General features: G+C 42.6%; 1 protein-coding gene across 4 annotated transcripts in view; it reads right to left on the bottom strand.

Moving 5' to 3' along the window:
* Positions 1 to 4,134, bottom strand: part of ptpro (protein tyrosine phosphatase receptor type O) — a 132,571-nt gene extending 128,437 nt beyond the window's left edge. For all 4 annotated transcript variants that reach the window (XM_008118630.2, XM_008118631.2, XM_062983132.1 and 1 more), the window contains exon 1: positions 3,528 to 4,134. In XM_008118630.2, coding sequence (XP_008116837.2) covers positions 3,528 to 3,587 — 60 coding nt within the window. In that variant the 5' untranslated portion in view covers positions 3,588 to 4,134. The remainder of the gene's footprint in view (positions 1 to 3,527) is intronic.
* Between the last annotated feature and the right edge of the window lie 10,625 nt (positions 4,135 to 14,759).

The raw sequence follows: 14,759 nt of genomic DNA, 5'->3' as shown, positions 1-14,759 counted from the left end.
GTGTCATCCTGAAAATGACCTCGGTTTGCTTTGTGGGGAAGTGGATCCTGAGCAACCAACTTTACACCTTATTTCCTATTAGCTCCACCTCAGGAGTCCCAGGAGGGTGATGATGTAGGGAGAGAAAATCAAAGAAAGACTGAAAGATTTCAGAAATGATATCTGCTGGGAAGGGGTTGTGGCAGGTCTCTGGTCAGTGCTGACAGTTGTTAACCCTGCAATTTTCTTGGTCCTTCATAACTATATTTAATAGCACCAACCTATGACACACATACACACAAACATGGCAAAGGAGAAGAGGCAAAGACTGGCTCTTGCCCCTCTGGTGTCTGGCCTCTCCCATGTCTGGCTTGGAGCAGAGAAAGAGATATCCTATAGATAATGGGATGGATGCAATTTCAACTGACTTAAGAATTTCATTTTAGCATTCATATTTTTGCAGATTGTAAATGGTGATGTTTTTGAAGATTGTGAACCACTTTGGGTCTCAATCAATGGGGCAATAATAATAATAATAATAATAATAATAATAATAATAATAATAATAATAATAGAGGTGGCAGGTTGAAGCCCACTGAGAGTGCTAGTGCCAACTTGAGGCTAAGGCAAGAAAGCAATACGAATGGACCCAGGCAGATCTTGTGGGCTCCTCAACCTCTCCCTTTGCCTGGAATATGTGTGAGTGAGAGAGAGAAGAGACACAGAAAGAGAGAGAATGGGGTGAAGGTGATGATGTAGCAGGTTGATGCTACCTCCCCAAGGCTAAAGCAAAGGGACAATAGGAATGGATCCAGGCAGATTTTATTGACTCCCCAACATCTCCCTTTGCCAGGGATATATGTGTGTATGATTCCCATAAAGCTTATTATATGAGAGAAAAGACACAGAGAAAGAGAGACTGGGGTGATGGTGATGGTGAAGTTGATGCTACCTCCCCAAGACTAAGGCAAGGGACCAATACAATAAAACTAATGCCAATAATAATAGGGACGTCACAGGTTGATGCTACCTCCCATAGCTAAGGCAAGGGGAAAATACAATAATACCAATACCAATAATAGGGATATAGCAAGCTAATGCTACCTCGCAAGGCTAAGGTGAGGGAGCAATACAATAAAACTAATACTACTAATAATAGGGATGTCACAGGTTGGTGTTACCTCCCAAGGTCCAGGCAAGGGGGCTAATTCAATAATACTAAGACTAATATTAACAATAGGGATGTCACAGGTTGAGATTACCTCCTTGTGGCTAAGGCAAGGGAGCAACACAATAATACTACTAATATGTTGTTGAAGGCTTTCATGGCTGGAATCATTGGGTTGCTGTGAGTTTTCTGGGCTGTATGGCCATGTTCCAGAAGCATTCTCTCCTGACATTTCACCAAACACAAATCAAGGAACATGATAGGCACTGCAGATTAACTGAACTATAGAAGTCACCCACTGCACAGCACTTGATGAACTAACCTGGACACAGTATATTATTTGAGAACACAGAAATACTGGACCACTCTAACAGCTACCATGTCAGACTAAACAGAAAAGCCATTGAAATCCACAAATATGAGGACAATTTCATCAGAAAGGAGGAAACCATGAACATGAACAAAATCTGTCTATCAGTATTTAAAAAACTCTAGAATCAGACAGTATATAAAGAAAAACACTCTGAAAACAGGGGAATTCAAGGCATGAAACAATCAGGGCCAGCTAATATTGCCCAACAAAGGATTCCCCCAGGCAGGAATCAGCCAGCTGCAAGGCCATTAAATGCTAATCAAGGGGATTAATTACAACAGTCACACTTGCCTCCAACAGACAAGAGTTCTTTCTCCCACCCTGGACCTTCCACTTGCTTAGTTTCCAATATACCTCACAATCTCTGCGGATTCCTGCCATAGATGTGGGCAAAATGTCAGGAGAGAATGCTTCTGGAACATGGCCATACAGCCCGGAAAACTCATAGCAACCCAATACTACTAACACTAATAATAGGTTGATGCTACCTCCCCAAGACTAAGCCAAGGGGCAATAAAAGAATACTAAGACTAATATTAATAATTGAGATGTAGCAGATTGATGCTACCTCCCAAGGCCAAGGCAAGGGAGCAATACAATAAAACTACTAATACGAATAATGGGTTGATAGTACCTCCCCAAAGCTAAGCAAAGGAGGCAATATGATAATACTACTAATAATACTAATATTAATAGTAGGGATGTAGCAGGTTGATGCTACCTCCTTGTGGCTAAGGCAAAGGAGCAATACAATAACACTACTAATTCTAATAATAGGTTGATGCTACCTCTCCAAGGCTAAGCCATGGAGGCAATATGATACAACTAATAATAATACTAATATTAATCATAGAAATGTAGCAGGTTGATGCTACCTCCCAAGATCAAGGCACGTCAAGGAGGAAATACCATAATGCTAATAATAATACGAATATTAATAATAGGGATGGAGCAGATTGATGCTACCTCCCAAGGTCAAGACAAGGGGGCAATACAACAATACTAAGACTAATATTAATAATAGGGATGTTGTAGGTTGATGCAACCTCCTTGAGGCTAGCTAAGGCAAGGGAGCAATACAATACTACTACTAATACGAATAATAGGTTGATGCTACCTCCCCAAGGCTAAGCCAAGGGGGCTATAGGATAACACTAATAATAATACTGATATTGATCATAGAGATGTAGCAAGTTGATGCTACCTCTCCATGGGTAAGCCAAGGGGGCTATAGGATAATACTAATAATACTACTGATATTAATAATGGGGATGTAGCAGGTTGATGCTACCTCCCAAGGCTAAGCCAAGGGAGCTATAGGATAATACTAATAATAATACTGATATCAATAATGGGGATGTAGCAGGTTGATGCTACCTCCCAAGGCTAAGCCAAGGGGGCTATAGGATAATACTAATAATAATACTGATATTGATAATAGAGATGAAGCAAGTTGATGCTACCTCTCCATGGGTAAGCCAAGGGGGCTATAGGATAATACTAATAATACTACTGATATTAATAATGGGGATGTAGCAGGTTGATGCTACCTCCCAAGGCTAAGCCAAGGGAGCTATAGGATAATACTAATAATAATACTGATATCAATAATGGGGATGTAGCAGGTTGATGCTACCTCCCAAGGCTAAGCCAATGGGGCTATGGGATAACACTAATAATAATACTGATATTAATAATAGGGATGTAGCAGGTTGATGCTACCTTCCAAGGCTAAGGCGAAGGGGCAATAGAAAAATGCTAAGGCGAATCTGAAGAATGGGGATGCCGCAGGTTGGTGCTGCCTGCCAAGGCTAAGCCAAGGGGGCTATAGGATAACACTAATAATAATCCTGATATTAATAATGGGGATGTAGAAGGTTGATGCTACCTCCCAAGGCTAAGGCGAGGGGGCAATAGAAAAATGCTAAGGCGAATCTGAAGAATGGGGATGCCGCAGGTTGGTGCTGCCTGCCAAGGCCAAGGCCAAGCCAAGGAACTGGCTCTTACCTGGAAGAGGGGGAGGAGGAGGAGGACAACAAAGAGCCAGAGCCGGCCGAGGCGGCTCATCGGGAGGCCGTGCCTTCTCGCCCGCCTCCCGAGCCGAGGTCGCCGCCGGTCCGGAGAAGCCACAGGCTGGGTGGAGGAAGAGGAGACGGAGCGGGTGGGCTTGGAGACCCCGCCGCCGAGACGGAGAGGGAGAAAGAGACGAGAGGAGGAGGAGGAGGAGGAGAGGGAGGAAGAGGGCGAGCTTCCCCCGCCGCTTCGCCACCGGGGCGAACAATGGCCAGCTCAGCCCCTGCTGCCTCTGGGGGGAAACCTGGCTCTTCTCGCCCTTCTCCTCCTTCCTTCCTTCCCTTTCGAGGGATTCGCAGAGCCGGGCTTCTCTTCCTTTATGTCCCCTTTCGCCTTGGCTCAATGGCAGCCGGCGGAGGGGCGTGAAAAGGCGGAGTGGGGCGCGGAGGAGGCGGCAGAGGCTGCTTGGAAGCTTCTTGCCAGCCAGAGCCTGCCTTTTCTCCTCCTTCTCCTCCGAGGATGGATGAACGGCGAGACCCGGCTCCCCGCTTCCCTTCGCGCCAGGAGCATCCGCCTCTCGCCTCCGCTCTCGCCTCCTGGGGGGTCGGTGTAGCCCCGCCCCTTGCCTGCTCCTCCCACTCGGGTCTCCCCCAAGCCACGGCCCCACCCCCTCAGACCCCTCTCTTGGCCCCCACCCATTCACCAAGTGAGTGTCCCCTCAGCCCAGGGTGCCTCTGCCCTGCACAGGGTGGCCCAAAAGTCACAAAAGCTTCCCATGTTTTAATGACTTTTATCCCCTAGGCCACCGGAGCCTTCGATGGCCTAGGGCAGGGGTCCCCAAACTTTTTAAGCAGGGGGCCAGTTCACGATCCTTTAGACCATTGGAGGGCCGGACTATAGTTGGCCACCAAGCAATAACAACAACAACGACAACAACAATAATAAAGAGGGTTGGAAGAGACCCCTTGGGCCATTGAGTGCAACCCCCTTCTGCCTTTTTGCACCAAAAGCACAAGCAAAGCACCCCTGACAGATGGCCTCTCCACCTCAATGTTAATAATATTAACAACAACAACAACAACAATAATAATAATAGAAGAGAAGAGGAGAACCCTTGGGTCATTTAGCCCAAGCCCCTTCTGCCTTTGTGCTGTGGGGGCCGGATAAATGGCTTAAATGGGCCGCATGTGGCCCCCGGGCCTTAGTTTGGGGACGCCTGGCCTAGGGGATAAAAGCCTCGTGACTTGAAGGTTGGGCTGCTGACCTGAAGGCTGCCAGGTTCGAATCCCACCCGGGGAGAGCGCGGATGAGCTCCCTCTAGCAGCTCCAGCTCCATGCGGGGACAAAAATGACTTTGAAAAAAAAAAACGTTATATACTGTATATGTTTGTATGGTATTGTAAATTAAAAACAAAAGAAAAATAAAGAACTTGCTAACTTTGTCATTTTGTCACTTCAGCCCCCTCCCCTAAATTCTCAGGGTGGTCCGCGAGAAGGCCTTACTGGTACTGTTACATTTATACATATCTGATCACCATGCTCAATATATCCCATATGCATGGGGGTATTGGGATAATGATACACAAGTTTTGCTAGAATAGATCCTCTCCCACCCAGACTCACCCCCCCCCCCCCGAATCAAAATCCTGGCCTTGTAAAATATAATGCAGTTTGGCACCACTTGAGCTATCATAGAATCATAGAGTTGGAAGGGACCTCGTAGGCCATCCAGTCCAACCACCTGCCACGAAGCAGGAAAATCACCTTCAAAGCACTACCGCCAGGTGGCTATCCAGACTCTGTTTAAAAGCCTCCAAAGAAGGAGCCTCCACCACACTCCAGGGCAGAGAGTTCCACTGCTGAACAGCTCTCTCTCAAGGTTAGAAAGTTCTTCCTAATGTTCAGGTGGAATCTCCTTTCCTGAGTTTGAAGCCATTGTTCCTCATCTAGTCTCCAGGGCAGCAGAAAACAAGCTTGCTCCCTCCTCCCTGTGACTTCCCTTTACATCTTGATACATGGCCCTCATCATGTCTTCTCTCAGCCTTCTCTTCCACAGGCTAAATGTGGCCAGCTCTTTAAGCCGCTCTTCATAGGGCTTGTTCTCCAAACCATTGATCATTTAAGTCATCCTCCTCTGGACACATTCCAGCTTGTCAACATCTCCCTTCAATTCTGATGCCCAGAATTGGATACAGTATGATTCCAGCTGTGGTCTGACCAAGGTAGGATAGAGGGGTAGCATGACTTCTCTGGATCTAGACACTAGACTCCTATTGATGCAGGCCATCTATGGAGTCCTGGGAGTTGTAGTTTGGTGAGGCACCAACGCACTTTAGCAGAGTAGGGTAAAGACCTAGCAAAACTACAACTTCCAGGATTCCATAGCACCAAGCCATAGCAGGTAAAGGGGTGTCAAACTGTATAGATACAGGACTTAGTTGAAAAGCTTCATTCTCAGCCTTCTCTTTACCAAGCTGAACATGCCCAGCTTCTTCAGCCTCTTCCCGTATGCTTCATTCTCCATACCTCTTATCATCTTCATTGCCGTTTTGAACTCCATTTTTATAGACGTGTGTAAGTAGACACGCCCACACATACATTTGTCATATACACAGAGGGACAGACACCAGAGTATGGGGATTTTTTTTCTACATTTATGTCTCTAGATATGTGGGCATAAACAGATGGTATCAGGATCTACCTTGTATTTTGTCTTCTTCTTTTGGCAATGAAAAAGTGGCAACCCTGACACAGTTGATCACATATAGATTTTGAAAGTGTTAGGTTACTGAATTACAATACCCAGAATCCACAAAGCTCCCATAGGAACTTTTCTAGGGTCTCTCCCACTCACACATGTAATGGTATATGCACAGTTGGAGAAATAAAGATATGTTTTTCTTCTATGTCTTTGTGCCTCATTGCTGTTGTCATTGTTATGTTAAACAACTTATCATTGTTTGTGTATATAGATTTCCAGTCAGCTTGTAACACTTGCAAGCCTTATGTATGGTGTCATCTACTTAGATCTGCAGCACCATCTTCCTGTCTCACCAATCTTTTTATTTTCCTCCTTATTCATTGTTATTAATAATGTACCATTAGCCCCACAGTTCCTTAGCACAGTGAGAGGAAAAACAGAGATAATTAAGACGTGTGTTTTTCCTAATATGTTCTATGCATGTAGCCCATTGGAAAAGAAGATAAACAAGCAGATCCATACCCAAAAATACAACTCTGGCAAAAGCAGACAAAGTAGGGATGTGGGTTAAAAACGGAGAACGAAATGCAAAGGAGAATAAGTATGTGATGATCCAATGATATATTAGTTAAGAAATTAAGGTTAGGTAAGTTATGAACCAGGATATAAAGAAAGAGAGGGAGGATACCATCCAGTGCAACATATTGAGCTGAGGACCAAGAAGGTTGTCCACTCAGTTAGCTTTGTTTGGAGAAAAAGCTCCAGGCACAAGAAACAGAAGGAGGAGATTGGATGGAATCACTTTTATGACCTGGAGGTCTCCAGTGGCTGAAGATGGTTGATATCCCTAAAATGAAGTCATAATCCATGATATATAAGAATGCCAGAAGAACTATGCTATAGAAAACTCTTTCTAGAACAGCATGATGTTCCCACCATGATCAACCAGGTCCCTCAGGAAAACTCATAACAAGTGTGAGGTAGCAATAAAAAAGTCAGTGTGATTCTAGGCTGTATCAATAGGAGTATACTGTCTAAATCAAGTGAAATAATAGTATCACTCTATTCTGCTTTGGTGAGGCCTCTCCTAGAATATGATGTCCAGTTCAGGAAAAATATTGACAAACCATAATGTGTCCAAAGAAGAGCAAACAAAATGATCAAATGTCTGGATCAAACTAATCCAAATTAGGATATTTAGCCTAGGAAAGAGAAGATTAAGGTGGGGACATGTTTAAATATTTTAAAGTATGTCATACTAAAGATGCAGCAGACTTGTTTTCTGATGCTCCAGGGATTAGGACATGGAGCAATAGATTCAGAATTCAGGGAGAGAGATTCAACCTACATATTAGGAAGAACTTCATGATAGTAAGAGCTATTTGACAGCATCTCAGAGTGTGATTGAGTCTTCTTCTCTGGAGGTAAACAGGGACTAGGTGGCCATCTGTCAGAAATACTTTGTGTATTCCTGAATGGCAAGGATTGGAGTGGATGGCCCTTGTGGCTTCTTCCAAATCTATGATTCTAAGATATTTTCACTAAAACTATAAATCTCACAGAGTTGAATTTTGCAAGAATTTGTTCTTGTTATGCTTCTTCAAGCCATTTCTGACTGATGATCCTAAAGCAAACCATTCATGGGGTTTTCTTGGCAAGAGTTTTTTGGAGAGGGGGTTGCCATTGCCTTCCTCTGGCTCTGAGTATCACTTGCTCAGGGTCACCATACCCAAGCAGGGATTTGAACTCACATCTTCCAGAGTCATAGCCCAATACTCAAAACACTAGACCATGCAGGATCAATTTATAGAATCTAGTCTAAGATTTATACAACAAAATGCATTTTGGTTGGCCAACAAAGGTATTAGTGTTTTGTGAATTTTGCTGCATGGCCAACAGAGTTATCCCAAATATATTTCTAAGCTTTACAGAAGCTGTGGGAGCTATCCAAGGTCCTGATTCCTCATCCCAAAATAAAAAATGATTCAACACTTAGGATTGTTCCAAAGCAACAGAACCACTGTCTGTTGTTGATAAACCATGGGGAGCTAAAAGCGCCTGTCAATCTACTGCAAGTCATTCAGAAAGCTACAAATCAATGTCAAGCCACCTGAACATAACTTTTGCTCACTTATAGTGTAAACAACAGCCCACCAAGATTTCCCCACCATGCAGGCCACTGAGTCCACCCTGAGTCCCACTACCATCCAATATCCATTCTATTCCAATCCAAAAGTGAATAATTCCATCCCAATATCATTCATGTTAAATTTTGGAGAAAGTGGACAAGTATGGATCCAAAAGTCTGGGAAATGAGGCAGATGTATCCCTGGACTCTCTTTGACTACCTATCCCTAGACTGGGCAGGTTCTCTAAAATAGATCATCCTCTAGATTGAGGGTGGGCCTACAATTTCCATTACCACTGCTTTTGCAAGATACATGTTGTAATTAAAAATCAAGAAGTTCCAATGCTGATTGAGTCTTGTTAAGATAATGAATGAAAGCACTGCAACAAATGATTTGGCAACAAAATTCTGTCTATAGTTGTGAAAACAATAAAAACTGCCAAAGGAGAGAGGACTGAAGTCACCAAGGATGGAAGTTCACACCTACAGAAGTCACAAGAGAATTAGTTGCATTTCTTTGAGTATAAATAGCAAACATGGTAAAATGGACTATAGCAAAGTATTGCCGGGAACAGAAAATAATAACAGTAAATATTATTTTGCCTAGTTGTGGAGGCAACAGAGAAAAGCATTTGGAGACAGATGTGTGGTTTTTAAATCTGGAAACATTCATTTTAATCTGATTATTCTTCCTAAATTCTGGCTATATCTCGGTATGAAGTAAATCATATCCACATTATTGCAACAGTTCTCAGTTTGCTTGCTCCATTGTCATGGTGCTCGGGTATAATTGTATAGGAGATCTAGCATTCTGAGGCAATGGAAATCTCTTCCATGGATGAGAACACCTCCAAAGACAAAGAAGAATTAAGGTTTACTTTGCAAGAATATCATGGTGGGCTCATGCCTGTGGTAACAGTGGAACAATGCATCTGCTCCAAATGTTAGACTAATTTTAAATGCTGGATCTATTTGGTAAATAAGATTCATCACTTTGGATAGACAGTACTCCTTTAAGGTACTGATTAAAACCCTGCACAGATTTACCTGCTCAACAATATGGCAGCCATGAACTGTTAGTGCAAGTGTGATGGCATTGCATTTCGAGAAATTGGCCTGCCAGTATGTAAATTAACCTATCTTTCTCTTATAAGAACATGATGAAAACTGGAGAAATTCAATGGAGAAAAGTGGAGGAAGCAGACAGCTAAGCACTTAACACTTAAGGAAATGATGAAGAGCTTGCTTCCATATGTATCTGTAAGAATTTGATTTGTGGCATGATGGTTTGCCCTTGGATATAAAAAAGCAAATGACTATAGTCTATCCTAGTCTGTGTGCTCATTAAAAACTTCTGCCATCTCAATTCTCATGTTGTTCAGGTATACATATCCTGCTTTTCATCTGTGAAAACCTTGGAGTGTATGCAGTCTTGTGTAAGTTTTTTCACAGGCTGTAACCATATAGTCATCCATATTATTTTTCTTGGAAATTGGTGATTATCTGTATTGCCTGACAACTTTACATACATCTTTTCATACCATGTTTCCAATAAATTATAAAGGTATACCTTGTCCTCCACTTTATTATCACCAAACATAACAAAAATATATAGTTTCTCAACTACCTTCTCTAAATATATTGTGGCTTCCAGCATAAATTTAAGTTCTAAATCCTCAACATTTGTTTTTTTATTAGTTGGAGATCTTTTTGCCTCCAGTCATAAACAATTGTAGTTCAGCCAGCCAAATTAATGGCTAAGATAGCTGCTACCATCTTCTTGGCATGCTTCATTTTTCATATATTAAAATAAGAATAATAACTGAGCATAAATCAGATTATATCCCATCATTTCTTTGATGTTTTCCACTATCTTTTCTCCAGAAAAAGACCTTGATATTTATACAATACCGAGAGAAAGAGAGATTACATTTTATATTTTATATTATTCAAAAAGTAACGTACATGAGAGATATAGAGAAACCATATGGGGACAGCTTTTTAATCATCAGAATGTCTTAAGTCTTGATATGTGAACCAATAAAATTTTTTAAATGAAGCTTCATTCTGCTATTCTCAGAATCACACTGCTGTGACAAAGCATTTCCAGATATTCATTCCCTACTGTATAGCCATAAACAGACAAATAATTAGGAAGTAAAATGAAATTTTCCAGCCCTTTCATTTGCTCATATGTCTCAGGACAGCTATTGTTCTGAAGTCCTAACTATTATACTTGTGTGCGTTTCTAGCTATCTAATGCTTTCTAAAAACTCATAATAGCCTTCTCTATTGATTTTCCCCTCTCACTGTTAGGTTTTGTCCGTCTCAGTCTTAAAGGCCAGATAATAGCAAGGATTTGGATTTTATCCTTTTAATAGACCCTTGAGATCTGTTGATTTGGCATGTGACCCAATGACATCTGTTCAGGGATCCTAGTGCACAGCCGCAGATATGCCCAAATCTCTCCCCATCTCCCCAAGATAATGACCATTGCTGCAAGATTTGCAAGGAGCAAAGGGAAAGAATGTCATTGGATTCCATTGTTTGAGTGAAAATGGCCTTTTTGTATCCCCTGAGACTCATTAGGAGAAAAAAATGGCCTTTTCACAGAGCTCTGGTGCCACTTTATCTTCCATGGTTCCATCCCATGGTATCTTGGGATTTGGAGTTTAGGGGAGGTGGAAAAAGCTGGAGAGACTCAACAGGACAGAGCTTGCTGATGCACCCAAAGGAAGGTAGTCCCTCCATCAAGAACCAGTAGAACCAGCAATGCTTGAAAACCATCCTCCTGTTGGCCTCAGCAGGATATTCTGCAACATGTAGAAAAGAGTATGGCTCTGGAAGACTATGTTGGAAGATCAGGACCAGGAGGACGAGTTAAAAGGGAGGGAGAAACAAGAAGAAGGAGCCAGCAAACTAAGCCCAGCTATCCTCCCTGTGAGTGACATGCCAAAAACAGTTGCAGGCAACCTAACCAATAGCTTGTGACTTACAGTATAAATGAAAGTTAGATCCACAACACTGCTCCTTTTTGCTTCCTAAAAGAGGTATTGTGGGAAGATAGTATGGGATTCCGGAGCATTTTAAAAATATGAGTATTTTTACACATGTTTGGTTTTGGAGCATGGTTTTTGAACAAATTTGTCCCCAAATCATACCAAATCTTTTTTGGCAGAGGCTTGAGGAGGACATCTGGGGAACTTCAGGGTCATAGATGTCAGACCCAAGGGCCATATGCAACCCAAAAGCTGCATTACCCTGCTGTAGACGACATCTATGGCTGGAATGAGGCAGAAAGCTATGTTTGTAAGCACATTGATTTTTAGAGGAGGTTTTTGTAAGCATAAGAAGAAACTGACTGATTTTTCTTGAGATAAATGAGGTTGCATGCCTTTAACAGATAAGCTGACAGCTCTTCGGGTTTCTCCACTTTTCAGAAGAAGAGATGATTGACAGCTCTTGAGTGGATGACCTATTGAGCTTGGCTGTTTATATTATTCTTATCATGCTTGGGGAAAACAGTGAAGTACACATCAGGGTCTGTTGGCTTTCTCATGAATTCAAAAGCATCTGTGTTCAACCTTCTTCTGACCTCTGTGAATACAACCATATTTGGATGCTGAGATTCAGATATTTACAGAGTGATCAGATGAATATGGGGCATATTGTCCCCAGTCCCAAGTTTTTCATCCACTTCCTCAAGCCATTTTCTCCATTAATGAAAAAGCAGGACTAAACATTGTATGGGAAGGCTGAGAGAAAAGGAGGTCTTTTCTTTTCTTTCTTTTTGGAAAGTTTCCTTTATGGCAACACTAACATGTGGTTTTGGTAGCAAGATTGTTCAGTGTGTGTGTGCTTTGTCACTGTCTTCCTCTGAGGCTGAAAAAGTGTCACTTGTCCAAAGTCACCCAGGCGTTTCCATAGCTGAGTAAGGATTTGAACTCTAATCTCCCAAAGTCCTTGGATGCATCTACACTGTAGAATTAATGCAATTTGCTACCACTTTATTCACTATGGCTCAATACTATGGTATCCTGGAATCTGGAGTTTGTTGAAAGACCAGCACTCTTTGGTACTGAAATCTAAAGACTTTGCAAAACTACAATGATTACATAGCACAGAGCCATAGCAATTAAAGTGTTGCAAAGCACTAAAACTGTCCTGGCCAAGTCTGACAGTGAGGACGAGGGATTGTTAGAAGGTCCACTGTTGTAGTTGGAGACCAGCAGCTCCCAGCAGTCTTCCCATCCTACCTTAGTTATTGCAGGAGAAGAGACTTCAGGATTAGCTACCACTTTTCAGCAGGAGGAACAAGCAGAAGCCAGTACATCAGCTGATGAAGAGTTAAGTACTTGATCCCCTTTGCAATTCAGATGTGAAAGTGCTGCAAACTGCAGGTCTGTTCAATTAACAAACAGGCTTTTCACAAGCAGCACCTATGAACACAGAATAAAAGGTTTTCAAGTGTTCAGTCTTATTGCAAGAGGCAACATCTTGCTTCACGGTTAAACTCTGGAGTCTACTTGACTTCTGCTGTTGGATTTTGCCTTCAGCCTTGGACTCTGTCGTCTTCAACCTGTCAGCTTTGTTGACTGTGGAGATCATTCTTGTTGCTATGTAGACCAGCCATGGGAAAACTAAGGCTCAGGGTCTGGATGCAGCCCTCTGGGCAATTACCTCAGGCCCTCCTCATTTACCTTTTTTTCGTGTCAGAAGCAACTTGAGAAACTGCAAGTCACTTCTGGTGTGAGAGAATTGGCCGTCTGCAAGGATGTTGCCCAGGGACGCCTGGATGTTTTGATGTTTTTATCATCCTTGTGGGAGGTTTCTCTCATGTCCCCGCATGGAGCTGGAGATGATAGAGGGAGCTCATCCACACTCTCTCCGGGTGGGATTCGAACCTGGCAGCTTTCAGATCAGCAACCCAACCTTCAAGTCAAGAGGCTTTTATTCACTACGCCATCAGAGGCTCATTTACCTGTCTTCTTGGCATAAGAACACGGTGAACCATTAGAACATGGTTCTAATGCCAAAAAGATATGGGAGGAAGGCACACAGCAGCTGAGAACCCTCTGGAGTGCTCTCAGCCACTGCATGTCACCGTCCTTCCAGCATAAGGACAATGTGAGTGGCCCCATCCTTATGCCAGGAGAACAGCTCAAGGAAGGCACGTGGTGGCTGAGAGCCTTACGGAGCACTCTCAGTCACTGCCTGTCTCACCCTCCTCCTGGCATAATGCCAAGAGGACAGCCTGAGAATCAGGGAAGTTGCTGCATGTCTTGCACTCCTCCTGGCATAATGATGGGGCAAGCAGCCCTGTCCTTATGCTGGGAGGACAACCTGAGGATGACCCAGGCCCTGCTCCACCTCTCCCGGGCCCTACCCCTCGTGGGCCCAGCCTGCCCAGTGTGCAAACGGACCCCCCTTCCCAGCCCAGCCCTCCCAGCTGGACCTGCAGTGTGACCCCAAGACAAAAAAGTTTGCCCATGCCTGGTCTAGACCCTTGAACTCTTTCAGTGGGACCACAGTTATTTGGAATAGGAATTAGTAACTTGTATCACTCCCAATGGTTGGAGTGTTTTATAACATTAACATGGTCTGTTTATGTGTTATTACTGTGCATTTGATTGAATATTATGTTACTTGTTTACTGGGACTTGGCATAAACATGACACAGACCAGAACACCACATTGGCTTTCAAATTTGTGCTACTCAGATGTATCTTGCTTTTGTCATCTTTGAGAAGAAATCTTTTCTTTCTTTCTTTCTTTCTTTCTTTTTTTTTCTTTTCTTTTTCTTTTCTTTTCTTTTTTCTTTTTTTTGCATTCTAGGCTCCCAGAACAGTTAAAGTGGGGTCACAGTGATATCACTGTGTAGTGCAGCTATACGCCACAAATAGAATTTGAAACATAAATTTCAAATTAAATCTCTCAACCCCCTGACTCCAACCAGCAATGGCTTTTGAGAGCTGTTATTCAAAAATACTACTTTTCCAGTCTCTGGATATGAAGGTTTCCACTTTTTTAGTTTTTGCAAATGTCATCAAATGTATATAGGCAATCGTAGAAGGCTTACCTTTCCTACTCCTTGCTTACCTGGAAATCAAACATGTCAAACAAATCAAAGCATTCTAAAATTAGTATTTCATTTAAAATGAGTTATTACAAAAACAACAAATCTTCTTGTTTCAGAGCATTATATATTCAAAGATTGATATGAAGCATAATGTTGACTCTCACTTTCCACTTTATGCACCAGACCCCTTTCACTAATTCAGGATGAGTCCCAAGTGTGAACAGGCAATGAATTACACTTCCAAAAGGTGTCATCAGAAGCATTTGAGTGCATTTTCCAAATATTCCTTGAGACCTAAAGGTGTTCAGCAAACTGTCA

The sequence above is a fragment of the Anolis carolinensis genome, chromosome 5, assembly GCF_035594765.1.
Source record: "Anolis carolinensis isolate JA03-04 chromosome 5, rAnoCar3.1.pri, whole genome shotgun sequence".
NCBI classification, from domain to species: Eukaryota; Metazoa; Chordata; class Lepidosauria; order Squamata; family Dactyloidae; genus Anolis; species Anolis carolinensis.
The sequence above is the reverse complement of the archived record's forward strand: the minus strand, read 5'-3'. Positions and strand labels throughout refer to the sequence as shown.